This window comes from Anomaloglossus baeobatrachus, chromosome 4 (assembly GCF_048569485.1).
Source record: "Anomaloglossus baeobatrachus isolate aAnoBae1 chromosome 4, aAnoBae1.hap1, whole genome shotgun sequence".
Taxonomy (NCBI): domain Eukaryota; kingdom Metazoa; phylum Chordata; class Amphibia; order Anura; family Aromobatidae; genus Anomaloglossus; species Anomaloglossus baeobatrachus.
This window is the reverse complement of record NC_134356.1, coordinates 428,346,841-428,366,673: the sequence shown is the minus strand read 5'-3', so window position 1 is coordinate 428,366,673 and position 19,833 is coordinate 428,346,841. Positions and strand designations below refer to the sequence as shown.

Below are 19,833 nucleotides of genomic sequence, written 5' to 3'. Positions count from 1 at the left end.
ATAATCCATACCCTCCACTGTTTTGAATACATCCGGGGTCCCCGTGGAATCCTCCATCTCCATCTGATGAGTATTCTCAGGTGACCGAGGGACACTTAATTCTGTATGGGCAGTCACAATCTTTTTTTCACACTGTACGCTGGATGTATGAGGATTTTGTGTTTTGGAGCTGCTACGCAGCAGGTATCTTTCCATCAAATAGTGAATGAAGGGACGCAAGTTTTGACACTGATTTAGTGTGGGTTGTCAGACAAATCTTGATTCTGCTCCCCCTTTTGTTTATTCTTACTTTCACCCCTTTCTCCCCCCTGCCAGAGTTATATGAATTCTCACTGTCCTGAAACTTTGCAGGGATGTATGTTTAAACTTCCCTCCTTCAGCTTCTTTCACTTTCTCCAGAGCTTTGCACTGATTCTGTATGCCTAGAGATTCAGCACCTGCTTGTTAAGCACAGGTCTGGACAAGATGGGGGAAGGGCCCAGGGATTCCCGGCGTTTTAACTCTGCTCTTTGCAGAACTTGTCAGTAGCGTTGTTTGCAGCTGATATCTTATCAGGACTCCAGGAGATTTATTATTCTGCTGCCGGTTAACTGTTTAGTGCTGGGGGAGTGAGTGCAAGGTAAGCTGCGTCCTGCTCTCTGTGTACAGATCTGATGTTAGTGCAGGGCAGGCTCCGGCGCCATCTTTATCACGCTGCCAGATCTTGAGAGGGAGGGGGAGAGCGAAGTTCACCGCACTGTTTCAAGTGATTATCTCCACGGCTCCCCATGAACATCCCTGCATTCAGCAACTTCACTCACCGGTGGTATGGAGCGGGGGAGGCTGGTGGGTTGTCCGGTATATATGTCAGAGCTGCAGGGAATGACAGAGCTCAGGCGTCCTGTGTCCTACATGATCAGCGCAGGAGCCGGAAGTCCCTCTGATCCTTTTGAGTCCTTTTGGACGAGGAGAATCGGGACCTGCCCGAGCCTCGAAAGGACCGAAACCCCGACTGTCCCCTCCTCTGTTGGGGTTTGTTTTGTCTGGGCTGAGGTAAGGATGAATCCTTACCCTTGGACTGTTTAATGATTTCATCCAAACGCTCACCAAACAGTCGGTCACCAGAAAATGGCAAACTGGTTAAGCACTTTTTGGAAGCAGAATCTGCCTTCCATTCCCTTAACCACAAGGCTCTGCGTAAAACCACGGAGTTGGCGGACGCCACTGCCGTACGGCCCGTAGAGTCCAGGACAGCATTAATCGCGTAAGACGCAAATGCAGACATTTGAGAGGTTAAGGATGCCACCTGCGGAACAGATGTACGTGTGACCGTGTCAATCTGTGTAAGACCAGCTGAAATAGCTTGGAGTGCCCATACGGCTGCGAATGCTGGAGCAAACGACGCGCCGATAGCTTCATAGATGGATTTCAACCAGAGCTCCATCTGTCTGTCAGTGGCATCTTTAAGTGCAGCCCCATCTTCCACTGCAACTATGGATCTAGCCGCAAGCCTGGAGATTGGAGGATCCACCTTGGGACACTGGGTCCAGCCCTTGACCACGTCAGGGGGAAAGGGATAACGTGTATCCTTAAGCCGTTTGGAGAAACTCTTATCTGGATAAGCGTGGTGTTTCTGGACTGACTCTCTAAAGTCAGAGTGGTCCAGAAAGGTACTTAATTTACGCTTGGGATACCTGAAATGGAATTTCTCCTGCTGTGAAGCTGACTCCTCCACTGGAGGAGCTGGGGGAGAAATATCCAACATTCTATTGATGGACGCTATAAGATCATTCACTATGGCGTCACCATCAGGAGTATCCAGATTGAGAGCGGTCTCAGGATCAGAATCCTGATCAGCTACCTCCGCCTCATCATACAGAGAGTCCTCCTGCTGGGACCCTGACCAGTGTGATGAAGTCGAGGGCCGCTCATAGCGAGCTCGCTTAGGCTGTCTGGGACTGTCGTCCGTGTCAGAGCCTTCACCCTGGGATGCATGGGACACCCCCGGAGCCCGGAGCTGTTCCAACTGAGGGGGACCAGGGAGCAATGATTCAACAGTGCCCATGGTCTGAGTTACTGGTCTAGACTGCAAAGTTTCTAGAATTTTAGTCATAGTCACAGACAATCTATCCGCAAAAACTGCAAACTCCGTCCCCGTCACCTGGACAGTATTCACAGGTGGTTCTCCCTGGGTCACCTCTAGCAGAGGCCCCGGCCGAGCAAGTGCCACAGGGGCCGAGCACTGCACACAATGGGGGTCAGTGGAACCTGCAGGTAGAGTAGCCTCACATGCGGTACAAGCAGCATAGAAAGCCTGTGCCTTGGCACCCTTGCTTTTTGCGGATGACATGCTGTTGTCTCCTCTGAGTAATCTAGGAGGGTATATAGCCAAGAATCACCAGCGACCGTACAGTGCAATGTATAGCATGCAAGCATAAAAATACAAAAGTACACTTCGGCACTAGTGGGGTCAGCACCAGCGGTGCCGCTTACCGCCCGCGGAAACGCGGGTGTGTGGTCGCCAGAATCCCGTGTCTGGGTCTCCCAGAACTTGTCTCCCCTCTCCAGCTCAGACTGCACACAGGAATGGCTGCCGGCGTTCTGTGAAGAGGGGCGGACCGTGGGCGTGCCTCAGACAAAGTGCGGGAAACTGGCGTCCCACTGTGTCCAGTGTGAGGGCTGGAGTATGTAAAATAGACTCCAGCCCCCTGCGCTGATGTTCTGTACAGCGTCCCGCCCTTCCCCTGACTGGCAGGCCTGGGGGCGGGAACGAAGCGAAACTAGGCCGCAAAAGCCGGGGACTCGAGTAATAAGCGCGGCCGTCATATATGCACGGCCAGCGCGGAAGTCCCCGGCGCACCACAAGTCCCAGCCGCGCCGCAGTGTAAACTGACAGCAGCGGCCGGCGCGGCAGTTCCCAATACATTAACTCACTCAGCAGAGCTGTAGTGAGTAGTGGCACAAGCGCGCAGCGCTGTTGTCCCCGGCGCACTAACACACCCAGCAATGCTGCAGTGTGTCTGCGCGCGGTCTGTACGGGGACACAGAGTACCTTGACGTAGCAGGGCCATGTCCCTGACGATACTCAGCTCCATATCCAGCAGAATCCCCAGGGGCTGTGGATGGAGCACGGTCTCAGTGCCTGGAGACCGGTAAAATCCCACTTCACCCAGAGCCCTAAGGGGGATGGGGAAGGAAGCAGCATGTGGGCTCCAGCCTCCGTACCCGCAATGGGTACCTCAACCTTAACAAACACCGCCGACAAAAGTGGGGTGAGAAGGGAGCATGCTGGGGGCCCTAGTATGGGCCCTCTTTTCTTCCATCCGACATAGTCAGCAGTTGCTGCTGACTAAACAGTGGAGCTATGCGTGGATGTCTGACCTCCTTCGCACAAAGCATGAAAACTGAGGAGCCCGTGATCCCACGGGGGGTGTATAGGCAGAAGGGGAGGGGCCTTACACTTTTAAGTGTACTGCTTTGTGTGGCCTCCGGAGGCAGTAGCTATACACCCACTTGTCTGGGTCTCCCAATTAGGAGCGATAAAGAAATCTGTATGTGCAATATTTTCTCTCCTTGCTTCTCCAGTGTTCTGCCTATCTATGGGCACAGGTTCCACGTTCCTTTTGCTCAGACTTCTGCAGTGAATCCTCCCTCCCTGGAGGTCTTTTTGATCAGAAACACATTCTCATCCTCATTCCTAATGGACGGTCGAAGGAGAACAGAAAGCTGTCCTGGTCGTAATTCAGGACGAGTAATTTACATAGAAAGATAACAGTTGATTTCTCTGCAACAATGCATCAGATGAAACATAAAAAGGTAGCACTTTTCATCATTCTATGCTCTGTATGCCCATCTAAATATTTCAGAATGCTTAAATCTGCTGACAGATTCCCTTTAAAGCTATATCACGCAAAGTAGTTTCTATAGATCAACACAATCCAGAAATGCTGCCATCTTCTGTGGCCAAAGCTCATTTAAAACGGTCTGAGGCAAAATGGGAAAACGGTTATCTCGTCAAATGAATAAATATTTTAAATTCTTGATGGAGATCACAGACGCCATCTCCTACGGACTCAAGAGGAAAGGGATCATCCAGCTTGTTCTCAGTACATGCTTAAAGCCTCCATCTCTGACAGTACGGGGTTGCATTAGTGCCTTTAGCAGGGGTCCTCAACCTGTAGCTCGGGAGCCACATGTGGCTTGTGGACCCATGATGTGTGTCTTGCAGCAGTCTGCCAGCTAGGTGCATTTGAACCAGGTCTGTCACACAGCTATGAAGAGCAGGTCTCCAGATGGTGACTTATTTTGAGTAGCCCCATACAGAAGAGCAGATCTGAATTAAAGGGAACCTGTCAGGTGCAGTATGCACCCAGAACCACAAGCAGTTCTGGGTGCATATTTCTAATCACTGCCTAATTGGACCTGTATTTAGTAGCATAGATAAAGAGATCTTTAGAAAAGAAGGGAATTTTGTTTACTTACCGTAAATTCCTTTTCTTTTAGCTCTAATTGGGAGACCCAGACAATTGGGTGTATAGGCTATGCCTCCGGAGGCCGCACAAAGTATTACACTTAAAAGTGTTAAGCCCCTCCCCTTCTGCCTATACACCCCCCGTGCTCCCACGGGCTCCTCAGTTTTGGTGCAAAAGCAAGAAGGAGGAAAAAGAATTATAAACTGGTTTAAAGTAACTTCAATCCGAAGGAATATCAGAGAACTGAAACCATTCAACATGAACAACATGTGTACACAAAAAAACAGGGGCGGGTGCTGGGTCTCCCAATTAGAGCTAGAAGAAAAGGAATTTACGGTAAGTAAACAAAATTCCCTTCTTCTTTGTCGCTCTATTGGGAGACCCAGACAATTGGGACGTCCAAAAGCAGTCCCTGGGTGGGTAAAATAATACCTCGTAAGAGAGCCGTAAAACGGCCCTTTCCTACAGGTGGGCAACCGCCGCCTGAAGGACTCGTCTACCTAGGCTGGCATCCGCCGAAGCATAGGTATGCACCTGATAGTGTTTCGTGAAAGTGTGCAGGCTCGACCAGGTAGCCGCCTGACACACCTGCTGAGCCGCAGCCTGGTGCCTCAAAGCCCAGGACGCGCCCACGGCTCTGGTAGAATGGGCCCTCAGCCCTGATGGAACCGGAAGCCCAGCCGAACGGTAAGCTTCGATAATTGGCTCCTTGATCCACCGAGCCAGGGTTGATTTGGAAACCTGTGACCCTTTACGCTGGCCAGCGACAAGGACAAAGAGTGCATCCGAGCGGTGCAGGGGCGCCGTACGAGAAAAATAGAGTCTGAGTGCTCTCACCAAATCTAACAAGTGCAAATCCTTTTCACATTGGTGAACTGGATGAGGATAAAAAGAAGGTAAGGAGATATCCTGATTGAGATGAAAGGAGGATCCCCCCTTAGGGAGAAAATCCGGAACCGGACGTAGAACCACCTTGTCCTGGTGAAACACCAGGAAAGGGGCTTTGCACGACAATGCTGCTAGCTCAGACACTCGCCGAAGAGAAGTGACTGCTACTAGAAAAAAACACTTTCTGCGAAAGTTGTGAGAGGGAAATATCTCTCATTGGCTTGAATGGTGGTTTCTGAAGAACCATCAGAACCCCGTTTAGATCCCAGGGTTCTAACGGCCGCTTGTAAGGTGGAACGATGTGACAAACCCCCTGCAGGAACGTGCGTACCTGTGGAAGCCTGGCTAGGCGCTTCTGGAAAAACACAGAGAGCGCTGAGACTTGTCCCTTAAGGGAGCCGAGCGACAAACTCTTTTCCAGTCCAGATTGAAAGAAGGACAGAAAAGTGGGCAAGGCAAAAGGCCAGGGAGAAAAAACCCTGAGCAGTGCACCACGACAGGAAAATTTTCCACGTCCTGTGGTAGATCTTGGCGGACGTTGGTTTCCTAGCCTGTCTCATAGTGGCAATGACGTCTTGAGATAATCCTGAAGACGCTAGGGTCCAGGACTCAATGGCCACACAGTCAGGTTGAGGGCCGCAGAATTCAGATGGAAAAAACGGCCCTCGAGATAGCAAGTCTGTTTGGTCTGGTAGTGTCCACGGTCGGCCGACCGTGAGATGCCACAGATCCGGGTACCACGACCACCTTGGCCAGTCTGGAGCGACGAGGATGGCGCGGCGGCAGTCGGTCCTGATCTTGCGTAACATACTGGGCAACAGTGCCAGCGGAGGAAACACATAAGGGAGCTGAAACTGCGACCAATCCTGAACTAAGGCGTCTGCCGCCAGAGCTCTGGGATCTTGAGACCGTGCCATGAACATTGGTACCTTGTTGTTGTGCCGGGACGCCATGAGGTCGACGTCCGGCACCCCCCAGCAGCAACAGATCTCCTGAAACACGTCCGGGTGAAGGGACCATTCCCCTGCGTCCATGCCCTGGCAACTGAAATAATCTGCTTCCCAGTTTTCCACGCCTGGGATGTGAACTGCGGATATGGTGGATGCCGTGGCTTCCACCCACATCAAAATCCGCCGGACTTCCTGGAAGGCTTGCCGGCTGCGTGTGTCGCCTTGGTGGTTGAAGTATGCCACCGCTGTGGAATTGTCCGACTGAATTCGGATCTGCTTGCCCTCCAGCCACTGCTGGAACGCTTTCTGGGCAAGATACACTGCCCGTATGTCCAGAACGTTGATCTGAAGCGAGGACTCTTGCTGGGTCCACGTACCCTGAGCCCTGTGGTGGAGAAAAACCGCTCCCCACCCTGACAGACTCGCGTCTGTCGTGACCACTTCCCAGGATGGGGGTAGGAAGGATATCCCCTTCGATAATGAAGCGGGAAGAAGCCACCACCGAAGGGAAGCTTTGGTCGCCTGAGAGAGGGAGACGGTCCTGTCGAGGGACGTCGGCTTCCTGTCCCATTTGCGTAGGATGTCCCATTGAAGGGGACGCAGGTGAAACTGCGCGAAAGGGACTGCCTCCGTTGCTGCCACCATCTTCCCCAGGAAGTGCATGAGGCGCCTCAAGGGGTGTGACTGGCCTTGAAGGAGAGATTGTACCCCTTTCTGTAGTGACTACTGCTTGATCAGCGGAAGCTTCACTATCGCTGAGAGGGTATGAAACTCCATGCCAAGATATGTCAGCGATTGGGCCGGTGCCAGATTTGACTTTTTAAAATTGATGATCCACCCGACACCCTGGAGAGACTCCAGGGTAGCGTCGAGGCTGTGTTGGCATGCCTCTTGAGAGGGTGCCTTGATCAGTATCCAAGTACGGAATCACCGAGTGATCCTGAGAGTGGAGGACCGCTACTACAGTAGCCATAACCTCTGGAGCAATCGGTACGTGGAGATAAGCATCTTTGATATCGATCGATGCAAGGAAATCTCTTTGGGACATTGAGGTGATGACGGAGCGGGGGGATTCCATCCTGAACCGTCTGGTTTTTACATGTTTGTTGAGCAGTTTCAGGTCCAGGACCGGGCGGAAAGACCCGTCCTCTTTTGGGACCACAAACAAGTTGGAGTAAAAACCGTGGCTCAGGTGCTGAAGAGGAACCGGGATCACCACTCCTTCTGCCTTCAGAGTGCGCAGCGCCTGCAGAAGAGCCTCGGCTCGCTAGGGAGGCGGGGATGACCTGAAGAATCGAGTCAGGGGACGAGAGGTGAACTCTATCTTGTAACCGTGAGACAGAATGTCTCTCACCCAGCGGTCTTTTATTTGTGGCAGCCAGGTGTCGCAAAAGCGGGAAAGCCTGCCACCGACCGAGGATGCTACTAGAGGAGGTCGAAAGTCATGAGGAAGCCGCTTTGTTAGCGGCGCCTCCGGTGGCCTATTAAGGACGTGACTTAGACCGCCATGCATCAGAGTTCCTTTGTTCTTTCTGAGACCTTTTGGACGAGGAGAATTGGGACCTGCCCACGCCCTGAAAGGACCGAGACCTCGACTGCCCTCTCCTCCGTTGGGGTATGTCCTGTTTGGACTGGGGTAAGGATGTTGATGATTTCATCCAGACGCTCGCCAAACAGCCTGTCGCCAGAAATTGGCAAACTGGTTAAGCGCTTTTTGGAAGCAGAATCTGCCTTCCATTCCCGTAGCCACAAGGCCCTGCGGAGTACCACCGAATTGGCGGCCGCGACCGCCGTACGGCTCGCAGAGTCCAGGACAGCAATAATAGCGTAAGACGCAATTGCCGAGGTCTGGGTGGTAATGGATGCCACTTGTGGCGCGGCCGTGCATGTGGCTGCTTCAATTTTTGCTTGACCTGCTGAAATAGCTTGTAGCGCCCATACAGCTGCGAATGCTGGGGCAAAAGAAGCTCCGATAGCTTCATAGATGGATTTCAACCAGAGCTCCATCTGCCTGTCAGTGGCATCCTTGAACGAGGCCCCCTCGTCCACTGCAAGTATGGATCTAGCCGCCAGTCTGGAGATTGGAGGATCCACTTTGGGACACTGAGTCCAACCTTTAACCACGTCAGGGGGAAAAGGATAACGTGTATCCTTAAGGCGCTTAGAAAAAACGCTTATCTGGACAAGCATGATGATTCTGGACTGCCTCTCTGAAATCAGAGTGGTCTAGAAACATACTCGGTGTAAGAGAAGCTGACTCCTCCGCCGGAGGAGCTGAGGGAGAAATATCCAGCATTTGATCGATGGACGCAATAAGAACGTTCAGTATGGCGTCCCCGTCTGGAGTATTAAGATTGAGAGCGCCCTCAGGATCAGAATCCTGATCAGCTGTCTCCACAGTATCAACCAGAGATTCCCCTCGCTGAGACCCTGAACAATATGATGTCGTGGGAAATTCTAAGCGAGCCCGCTTAGTCGGTCTGGGGCTGGGGTCTAAGTCAGAACCCTCAGCCTGGGATGTATGAGATACCCCTTGGTGGTCCAACTGAGGGGGGCCAGGGAACAATGATTCAACAGAGTCCCTTTGCTGAGATACCGGCCTGGACTGCAAGGCTTCTAGTATCTTAGCCATAGTCTCAGAGAGTTTTGCAAACTCCGTCCCCGTCACTAGGACAGTGTCAACAGGTGGCTCCCCCTGGGCCCCTCTTAGCAGAGGCCCTGGCTGAAAAAGTGTCACAGGGGCCGAACATTGCACACAATGAGGGTCAATGGAACTTGCCGGCAGCTGGGTCGTACAAGCGACGCAGGCAGCATAATAAGCCTGTGTTTTTGGCACCCCTGCCTTTTGTGGGCGCCATGCTATTGTTTTCCCTGAGTAACACACTAGGGTATACAGCCAGAATGAACTGTGCTCATAAAGTGTAAAATATATACTAAAAACAAATAATGTATCAGTACACTACAGCACCATGAGGCTAGCACCACAGGTGCTGCTTACCATCCGCCTAAAGCGGTTATGAGGCCACCAGAGACCGTGTCTGGGTCTCTCAGGGTTTGTCCCTCTCTGCAGCGTCGTAGGAGCTGACAGGAAATGGCTGCGGCGTCCTGACGAGAGGAGGGAGCCGTGGGCGTAGCCGAGGTGCTCACACTGTGCACAGTGAGGGGAGTGGAGTATGGAAATCATACTCCAGCCCTCAGTGCTGCTCTTCCGTGCAGCGTCCCGCCCTTCCCCTGCCTGTCAGGGCTGAGGGCGGGAGAAAGGGAAACTAGGCCGCAAGCCAAGCCGGGGACTCGAGTATAAGCGTGGCAGCCGTAAAAGCGCGGCTAACGCCGAAGTCCCCGGCGAACTACAAGTCCCAGCCGCGCCGCAGTTTCCCATGGCAGCGGCGGTTAGCGCGGTAGTCCCTACATATAAACACACTCAGCGACGCTGAGTGTGTAATGGCACAGTTTAAACCGGTCCCCCGGTGTACTAGCACACCCAGCAAAGCTGAGGTGTTGCCGTGCGCGCTCCCCACAGGGATACAGAGTACCTTCACGTAGCAGGGCCATGTCCCTGAACGGTACCCGGCTCCTTCCAGCAGGCTCCATAGGAGTTGTGGATGAAGCACGGTCTCAGTGCCTGGAGACCGATAGGATCCCACTTCACCCAGAGCCCTGAGGGGGATGGGGAAGGAAAGCAGCATGTGGGCTCCAGCCTCCGTACCCGCAATGGATACCTCAACCTTAACAACACCCGACAAGAGTGGGGTGAGAAGGGAGCATGCTGGGGGCCCTATATGGGCCCACTTTTCTTCCAACCGACATAGTCAGCAGCTGCTGCTGACTAATCTGTGGAGCTGTGCTGTGCGTGTCTGACCTCCTTCGCACAAAGCAAAAAACTGAGGAGCCCGTGGGAGCACGGGGGGTGTATAGGCAGAAGGGGAGGGGCTTAACACTTTTGAGTGTAATACTTTGTGCGGCCTCCGGAGGCATAGCCTATACACCCAATTGTCTGGGTCTCCCAATAGAGCGACAAAGAAAGTATTTCTAAAGAGCCTTTATGATATGCTAATGAGCGCAGGGACTAGTTGCAAGGGTGTTATTTCCTGTGCTCATTCCTCCCTCTTAGTATGTTAGCACGCCCACAGGGGTGTGCTAACATGCTATTCAATGCCCACTGCCCAGCGTCATCATTGGCAGTGACGCGCGTACCTGTGTCCGCTGCACCGCCTCAAAATAGTGGGCATAGGGTCAGTGCGCATAAGCAGAAATCTCCGGCACTTCCAGTATGCGCACTACATCAATTTGAAGCTGGGATGCGTACACATGGCTTCATAATACGCATGACTGGACATCCAGGGATCATGCACACTAAACCGAAATCCAGTGTCACTCACAGTGGCAGAAGAGGTGAACGCGAGCATGCCTCTGATGCTGCGCATTCATTTGCATGTTAGTATGCCCACAGGGGCGTGCTTACATGCTAAGGGGGCAGACTAGCCAAGGGAAGTAACGTCCTTGCGACTAGTCGCTGGCCTCTATAGCATATATTGAAGGATCTTTAGTAATACTTTTTCTAAAGATCTCTTTATCTATGCTACTAGATTCTGGAACTGCTAGGCAAGGATTAGAAATAAGCACCCAGAACTGCTAACTCTTAAAGCTGAATGTGGCTCTCAAGTTCAGAAAGGTTGGGGACCACTGGCCTATGGGCATGGGCAGCTTAAACATCTTAGAGAGGTACTATCAGTGCTGAGCATTATGTAGAGGTTTTGGGACAACATACTGTATGCTCCCATCCAGACAATGCCTATTTCAGTGAAGTTCTTGTATTTACATCACGACAATGCTAAAAAAAACATACTACATCCATCACAGCAGCATAGCTTCACAGAAGAGTTTGGGTCATCAACTGTCCGCCTGCAGTCCAGGCCTTTCACCAATAGACACACTTGGCATATTATAAAATGAAAAATTTAGCAAAGATGACCCAGGACTGTTGATCAGCGAAACTCATACATCACACAAGACTGCAACAACATCCCTCTCCCAAATCTCCAGCACTTGGCTCCTCACTTCCAAGACATTAAACAAAGAAGAGGTGATGCTACACAATGGTAGACATGGCCCGGCCTCATCTTGTTTGAGATGTGTTGTTACCATCAATTTCTAAAGGAATTAAGTTTTTCCAAATAAAATGGATACATCTCTAACTTTTAGCTTCTGATCTGTGTTCTATATTTTTATAAGATTTCCAAATCATTGCATTCTTGTTTTCATTACATTTTACACAATGTCCCAACTTTTTATGTAATTGCAGTTGTACAATTAATTATCACCAGCTTTTGTAAATTTATTGTTGGCCCATGTTAGATATTATGTAGTCTTTTATATATATATATATATTTTTGCAATAGCAAACAATTGCCGGTATGACCACCGGCACCGGTAAGACTCACTTATTAGAATTTAGCCTTTTAGATTAGTTTACGTTTTTAATCAATACGATTTTTAAAAGTGATCCATGTGAAGTTATGCTCAAAGTTACCATGTCGAGATATAAAAAACAAAAACAAAAGTGGATATATAGATTTTATACATACAAAAATTTAAAAACAGGAACAGTAGACTGTACAAAATATTGGTTTAAAAGAAAAAAAAAAGTATGTACACAATATAAATGTAATAAAAACATTTGCATGTCTGATTAAATGCATAAAGCACTAAATGCCAAAACGAACCTCCATCACAGAATGGCAAGGGATGGACAATCCATTAATATACGTTCATCACTCGGCAACGTTCTAATTTCTTTTCTTTATGGGGGGCCAGCCCTGCGACATGCTAAATTAAGCATCACTATATAGAAAACAGGTGGCTTTTGTAAAAAACAAGATTACTTATGACAAACTAGTAAAATGATGTAATGAGCAATAAACAGTTTCTTCTTTACTGTCACTGCTCGGAAACAGATGGAGCAGTGTACGTCTTAAACCTCTCGTGTGCCTTCTCTTGACTGAGAAGACGTAGAGACATTGTATCCAGTCCTTCTTGAAGCCCTGGCTTTTGGGACACCTCGACTGTGTAATCGTTTGCCTAATTAAAAAAAAAATATAATCAGTCCATACCCCAGTGCTTGCAACTAAGTGGTGCCCACATGATTTATGCAAAAACAAAGCTCAGCAGTCAATACGAGATTTGATTCTCCAAAGCTTTCCCATCAGTCAACATATTACAGGTCATAGATACCAGTCAAGGGGGGAAAAAGTAGTCGTATATGTCTGACAAGTTTAACTAAAGTTCTGTAGTCCTTGTTTGTGCTACCTCTTTACTAATGCATGTAACTACCAAATTAATTACTACATAAATTAAAGGGGTTGTCGACTATTAGGACACCCCCTCCAGATTCTATGTTTCCCCCAGGTAAAATGAAAAAAGCTTATACTCGCCTCCCGTGCCGGAGCCGACCTAACAGTGTCAGTACTCGCGTTCTTGGAGTTCACGTGACGCTACGTGAGCCCCGCGTCCAATCAACGCTGGCTTCTGTCTCGCCAACTTCAGACAAATTAGTTAATCAACAGGAAGTGAACACTGCAGCTGACGCTCACTTCCTGTTGATTGCTTCTGCGTCAAAAGGCAGGGAGACAGAAGCCGGCAGTGACTGAAGGCGGGGATCGTGTGACATCACAACCTCACATGAGCCTGGGAACAGGAGTACAGACATGACTAGAATGGCGTCGGCACAGGAATCAGACTGGTGGAATCAGAAGGGTTGTCCTTGTAATGGACAACCCCTTTAAGATTGCGCAGAAGTTCAGCCTGCAGATCTATGCAAGTCCACCCACATATGATTACCACAGCATTGCCAAACAGGAAGATCAGCTCTGCTCACTTACCAGTTGTAATGATGCCAGCATGTATCTGCAAACTTCATGGGCTTCCCTGTGTGCCATTAAACTTGCAAAGGATCTCCACTCTCCCACCTTACTGAACTGTGATACAAGACGGTCCCCATAATCATGAATATCGAAAGTTCCTCTTTCTTCCTAAAAACCAATACATGAAAAGGTCTTTTAGTCGAATACCATACCAGTCACTGAAACCGAACTTTATAAGTCACAACATTTTTAAATTGCTTTTCGGTTACATGAGTAAAAATCTGGAACCTGTAGGTGATCAGTTTTTATTGCAAGGATAGGCATTTTTTTTTTCTTCCAATTTTTTCACTCCATTGGCTCACACTATGTAAAAGTAGTAAAATCTGCTTACCCCCCTTCCCCAGCTCTCCTTTGCTGCTGCGGTGAATTCCTGACTACAGCGGCATCAATGCTGAGCCTAGTGACTGGCTGTAGCGACCATCTGCATTGCAGTAAGGACTTCACCACCGCAGGTTGTAAACACCAAGCGCAGCACTGGAGAGATGGTACTGGAGCAAGGAAAGAGTGGTAACACTGATGTTGCCATTTTTCACATCAGGTGAGCCAATAGGTTAAAGAAATTTTAAGAAGGATACCTCTTTAATTGATTACGTAAAAGGCCCGATTTTCATTGACAGGTCTTCCATAGGAAAAACTGCTCTTCACACTGGCCAATAAAGAATGGTCAGTGTGGAGGGCCTCACCTGTGATTTCTATATGATTAAATAATGTAATGGAAATAGAAAGGGGTGCGCTCAACATAGACCACAAGCTGTGTTACAGACAAATCTAATATTCAATGCTGAAGTTGGTAGCAGTATGTTGTAAAGACCTTATCCTTCAGATAATACCTGTTCTTGAAGTTGTGGTCCCATTTTATCCTCCCACTCTCGCACACGCAAGGAGAGTACCGTTTCCTGTGCATACTTATGGGAATTTGCAATAAATAAATCCTAAAATTACAGAATAAAAATATAAGTTACTTTGTTTCTAAGTAACGATTAGATAGCATGATCCCCCAAAACACAAATCGTTATGAAAAATAAAATTGGGCTCATAGTATTATCTAGCCTTTTAATTCCTTCATGACCTATGACCTACCCCTATTACATAAAATAAATAAATCTTTATTTTTATATAGCGCTAACATATTCCGCAGCGCTTTACATACATCAGGAACACTGTCCCCATTGGGGCTGACAATCTAAATTCACTATCTGTATGTCTTTTTAGTGTGGGAGGAAACCGGAGTACCCGGAGGAAACCCATGCAAACACGGGGAGAACATACAAACTCCTTGCAGATGGTGTCCTGGGTGAGATTTGAACCCAGGACCCCAGCGCTGCAAGACTGCAGTGCTAACCACTAAGCCATCGTGCCATGTCTGTCCGTTTAAGGCTATGTGCGCACACAGCATTTTTTTGACCCTGCGTTTTTGGTTGCTAAACGCATAAAAACGCACCCGGAGCAAAAACACGCAAAAAAACGTATCGGTAAAAACGCATGCGTTTTTATCGCGTTTTTGGGCTGCGTTTTTGATCTCTGCGGTTTTCTACGTTTTTCCAATGCATTGCATGGGGGGAAACCGCAGGAAAGAATTGACACGTCCAAAACGCACTGAACGCACATAGCATTATGCAGGATCAGCCGACATGTGCAGCTAACAGGCACAAGTGGATTGGAGATTCACCTGCGCCTGTTAATCAAATCCCACTGTCAATCTCTGACAGGGGGATTTAAAGCATGCCGCAGGAAGCACACTATTCCCCACCACCACTGGTGGACCCTTGAAGTGATCATGGGTTATCATGATCACAGGGTGGGTCAACTGATGACCCCAATCACTGCCATAAAGTAGTTACTGTGAACGCCGCCTGAGCGCCGGCATTCAGAGGAGATCAGAATTTCTGCTGTACAGAGCTGTGCTGAAGCACTGATCTGTACAGCAGAAGCAATCGGATTGTGTCAGCTTCATATCCCCTAAGGGCTTCATATCCCCTAAGGGGTCTAGTAAAAACAATAAAAACCGTATATATAAATAAAAAAAAAGTTTTAAAAAATAGCAAATAATAATAATAATAATAATAATAAATAATAAACCCTCCACAAAGTTCAAATCACCCCCCTTTTGCACCAATGAAAATAAAAATATACACATTTGGTATCACAGAGTTCAGAAATGCCTAATCTATCTAAATATAAAATAAATTAATCTGATTGGTAAAGGGTATAACGAGAAAAAAAAACAATCTAAACACCAGAATGTTTTTTTGGTCACTGTAACATTGTATTAAAATACAATAAGGTGGTCAAAACAGCATCTACCCAAAAATTGTATAATTAAAAATGTCAGCTCAGGGTGCAAAAGAAGGGAATTTTGTTTACTTACCGTAAATTCCTTTTCTTCTAGCTCCTATTGGGAGACCCAGACAATTGGGTGTATAGCTTCTGCCTCCGGAGGCCACACAAAGTATTACACTTTAAAAAGTGTAACCCCTCCCCTCTGCTATACACCCTCCCGTGCATCACGGGCTCCTCAGTTTTGGTGCAAAAGCAGGAAGGAGGAAACTTATAAATTGGCCTAAGGTAAATTCAATCCGAAGGATGTTCGGAGAACTGAAACCATGGACCAAAAGAACAATTCAACATGAACAACATGTGTACACAAAAGAACAACAGCCCGAAGGGAACAGGGGCGGGTGCTGGGTCTCCCAATAGGAGCTAGAAGAAAAGGAATTTACGGTAAGTAAACAAAATTCCCTTCTTCTTTGTCGCTCCATTGGGAGACCCAGACAATTGGGATGTCCAAAAGCAATCCCTGGGTGGGTAAAAGAATACCTCGATAAAAGAGCCGAAAAACGGCCCCCTCTTACAGGTGGGCAACTGCCGCCTGAAGGACTCGCCTACCTAGGCTGGCATCTGCCGAATCATCGGCCTGCACCTGATAGTGTTTCGTGAAAGTGTGCAGACTCGACCAGGTAGCCGCCTGACACACCTGCCGAGCCGTAGTCTGGTGTCGCAATGCTCAGGACACCGACGGCTCTGGTAGAATGGGCCTTCAGCCCTGCAGGAATCGGAAGCCCAAAAGAACGGTATGCTTCAAGAATCGGTTCCTTGATTCACCGAGCCAAGGTTGACTTGAAAACCTGAAATCCCTTACTCTGGTCCGCGATAAGGACAAGAGCGAATCAGACCGGCGCAGGGGCGCCGTGCGAGAAATGTAGAGCCGGAGTGCTCTCACCAGATCTAATAAATGCAAATCCTTTTCACATTGGTGAACTGGATGCGGACCCAAAGAGGGTAAGACGAAACGGGGATACCTTAGGGAGAAAGGCCGGGACCGGACGTAGAACCACCCTATCCTGGTGAAACACCAGGAAGGTGGCTTTGCATGACAGCTCTGCCAGCTGAGATACTCTTCTGAGTGATGTGACTGCCACTAGGAAGGCCACCCTTTGCGAAAGAAAGTGGGCAAGGCAAACGGCCAGGGAGTAAAACCCTGATCAGAGCACCAGGATAAGAAGATCCTCCAAGTCCTGTGAGAGATCTTGGCGGACGTTGGTTTCCTGGCCTGTCTCATGGTGGCAATGACATCTGGAGATATCCCTGATGACGCTAGGAGCCACCACACAGTGAGGATTAGAGCCGTAGAATTCCGAAGGAAATATGGCCCTTGAGGCAGCAAGTCAGGTCGGTCAGGGAGTGCCCACGGTTGACCCACCGTGAGGTGCCACAGATCCGGGTACCACGATCACCTCGGCCAGTCTGGAGCAACGAGGAAGGCTGACCTGATCTTGCGTAACCCTCTGGGCAGTAGTGCCAGAGGAGGAAATACATAAGGCAGTCGAAACTGCGACCAGTCGTGAACTAGCGCGTCTGCCGCCAGAGCTCTGTGATCCTTGGACCGAGCCATGAATGAGTGCTGAGACGCCATTAGATCGACGTCCGGCGTTCCCCAACGGCAACAGATCTCTAGAAACACGTGCAGGTGAAGACCATTCCCCTGTGTCCATGCCCTGGCGACTGAGAAAAATCTGCTTCCCAGTTTTCTACGCCCGGGATGTGAACTGCGGAGAAGTTGGAGGCTGTGGCTTCCGCCCACAGCCGCATCTGCCGAACTGCTCGGAAGGCTTGACGACTGCGTGTGCCGCCCTGGTGGTTGATGTACGCAACTGCCTTGGCGTTGTCCGACTGAATTCGGATCTGCCTGCCGTCCAGCTACCGCTGGAACACCTTTAGGGCTAAATCCACTGCCCTTATCCCCAGAACATTTAACCGAGGGGAGGACTCTGTCGGAGTCCAGGTTCCCTGAGCCGAGTGGTGGAGGAAGACCGCTCCCCACCCTGACAGACTCGCGTCCGTCGTGACCCCAGCCCCGGCTGGGGGCCGGAAGGATTTTTCCTTCGCCCCGGAAGTGGAAAGAAGACACCACTGAAGAGAGGTTTTGCTGCAAGGGAAAGAGAGACGTTCTTGTCTAGGGACGTCGACCTCCTGTCCCATTTGCGGTGTCCGAAAGAATCGGACGCAGACGAAACTGCGCAAGGGAACTGCCTCCCTTGCTGTCACCATCTTCCTGGGACAGTGCATGAGGCGCCTCAAGGGGTGACTGGGCCTGAAGGAGAGATTGCACCCCTGTCTGTAGTGAACGCTGACTATGCAGCGGAAGCTTCACTATCGCTGAGAGAGTATAAAACTCCATCCCGAGATAAGTCAGTGATTGAGTCGGTGTCAGCTTTGACCCTGGAATTTTGATGATCTACCCGAACCCCTGGAGAGTCTCCAGAGCAATGGTCAGGTTGTGTTGACATGCCACCCAGGAGGGTGTCTTGACTAGAGGATCGTGTAGGTAAGTGATCACCGAGCGGCCCTGTAGGACCGCCACCACTGCTGCCATGACCTTGGTGAAGACCCGTGGGGCTGTCGCCAGGCCGAATGGCAGTGCCACGAACTGAAGGTGTTCATCCCTGATGGCGAAACGCAGAAAGCGTTGAAGCTCGGGTGCGATCGGCACATGGAGATAAGCATCCTTGATGTCAATTGATGGTAGGAAGTCTCCTTGTGACATCGAGGCTTCAGAGTGTTCGGCTCACTCGGGGGGCGGAGATGTTCTGAAGAAACGAGTCGGAGGGCGAGAGCAGAGCTGTATCCTGTAACCGTGAGACAGAATGTCTCTCACCCATCGGTCTTGGACTGCGGCAAGGACGAGACTGTCTAGTAACTTCATCCAATTGCTCGCCAAACAAACGGTCGCCATAAAATGGCAAACCGGTTAAGAACTTCTTGGAAGCAGAGCCTGCCTTCCATTCACGTAGCCACATGGCCCTGCAGACTGCCACTGAATTGCTACCGCTGTACGGCTCGCAGAGTCCAGGAACGGCGTTCATGGCGTAGAACGAAAAAACCTACGCCTGAGAAGTGAAGGACACAACCTGCGTGGCAGAGTTATGTGCAACCGCAATAATCTCAGCCGGAGAAGCTGAGATAGCTTGAAGTGCCCTCACGGCTGCGAAGGCTGGAGCAAAAGATGCGACTATGGCTTCATAGATGGATTTCATCATAAGCGTTATTTGCCTGTCAGTGGCATTCGTGAGAGATGGACATCTGCCCCTAATACTACGGATCTAGCCGCCAGCCTAGAGACTGGAGGATCCACCCTGTGACACTGAGCCCAACCGTTAAGCACGTCAGGGGGGAAAAGGGTAACGCGTGTCAATAAGGCGCTTAGTAAGCGCTTGTCCGTCAAGTTCTGTGCTACTGGACGGCCCCTCTGGAGTTAGAGTGATCGAAACACGCACTCCTGATGAAGTCGGGGAAGGTTCCCAGCGGGCCCGCTTAGCCTATCATAGGCCGCGGTCCGTGACGGAGTTCTCACCGTGGGAACTGGGTGTTACCCCAGGATGTTGTACCGACTCAGAGGGACCCGGGAGCGATGAACTCACAGCTCCCTGGCCCTGTGGTATCGGTCTGGACTGCAAGGCTTCCAGTATCTTAGCAGACCCCCTGTCCATAGACTGAGTCCTGTGATGTGAAAGCTATTCAGCGATTTGCTGATTTCATCATGCAAACTCTGTCGCTGTCATCTGTGCAGTGCCCGTAATATAGCCGCACAAGAGGTACCGGTTGTAAAATAAGCCAGTGCTTTGGCACCCTTACTCTTTAAGAGCAGACAACAGCATGTCGTCCGCAGAGTAATCAGTGAGGGTATACAGCCAAAAACAAATAATGCTGCCGAACAGTGAGATCATATACCATATAAATAAACATATATATATATATACACTGCGACACCAAGGGGGGGACAGCACCTGAAAAACTGGTGCCCCCCAGTGCTCAGTGAGGGGGAAGGAGGATACCAACGTATGCTCCAGCCCTCCCTGCCGACGTCCAGTCGGCCGTCCCGTCGTTACCCCTGACTGGCAGGCCCGAGAACGGGAGTATATGGCACTAGGCCGTAAGAGCCAGGGACTAAATTTAAAACGCGGCCGGCAGACATGGCGCGGTCGGCGCGGTAGTCCCAGTCTCACAAACCAGTCAGCAACCGCTGCGGCGTTTGTAACACAGATGCTGCATGCACTGTCCCTCAGGGGACACAGAGTACGTTATGATGCAGGGCTCTGTCTGCGGGAATCTGGTGGCCTATAGTGA

General features: G+C 49.9%; 1 protein-coding gene across 1 annotated transcript in view; it reads right to left on the bottom strand.

The window, feature by feature from the left end:
• Positions 1-11,891: 11,891 nt before the first annotated feature.
• Positions 11,892-19,833, bottom strand: part of NCAPH2 (non-SMC condensin II complex subunit H2) — a 228,765-nt gene continuing 220,823 nt past the window's right edge. Inside the window, exons 19-21 of the mRNA XM_075345425.1 lie at positions 14,040-14,141; positions 13,168-13,317; positions 11,892-12,367 (exon numbers count right to left, since the gene is read on the bottom strand). Of these exons, the coding sequence (XP_075201540.1) occupies positions 12,227-12,367; positions 13,168-13,317; positions 14,040-14,141 (393 nt within the window). The 3' untranslated portion in view covers positions 11,892-12,226. The remainder of the gene's footprint in view (positions 12,368-13,167; positions 13,318-14,039; positions 14,142-19,833) is intronic.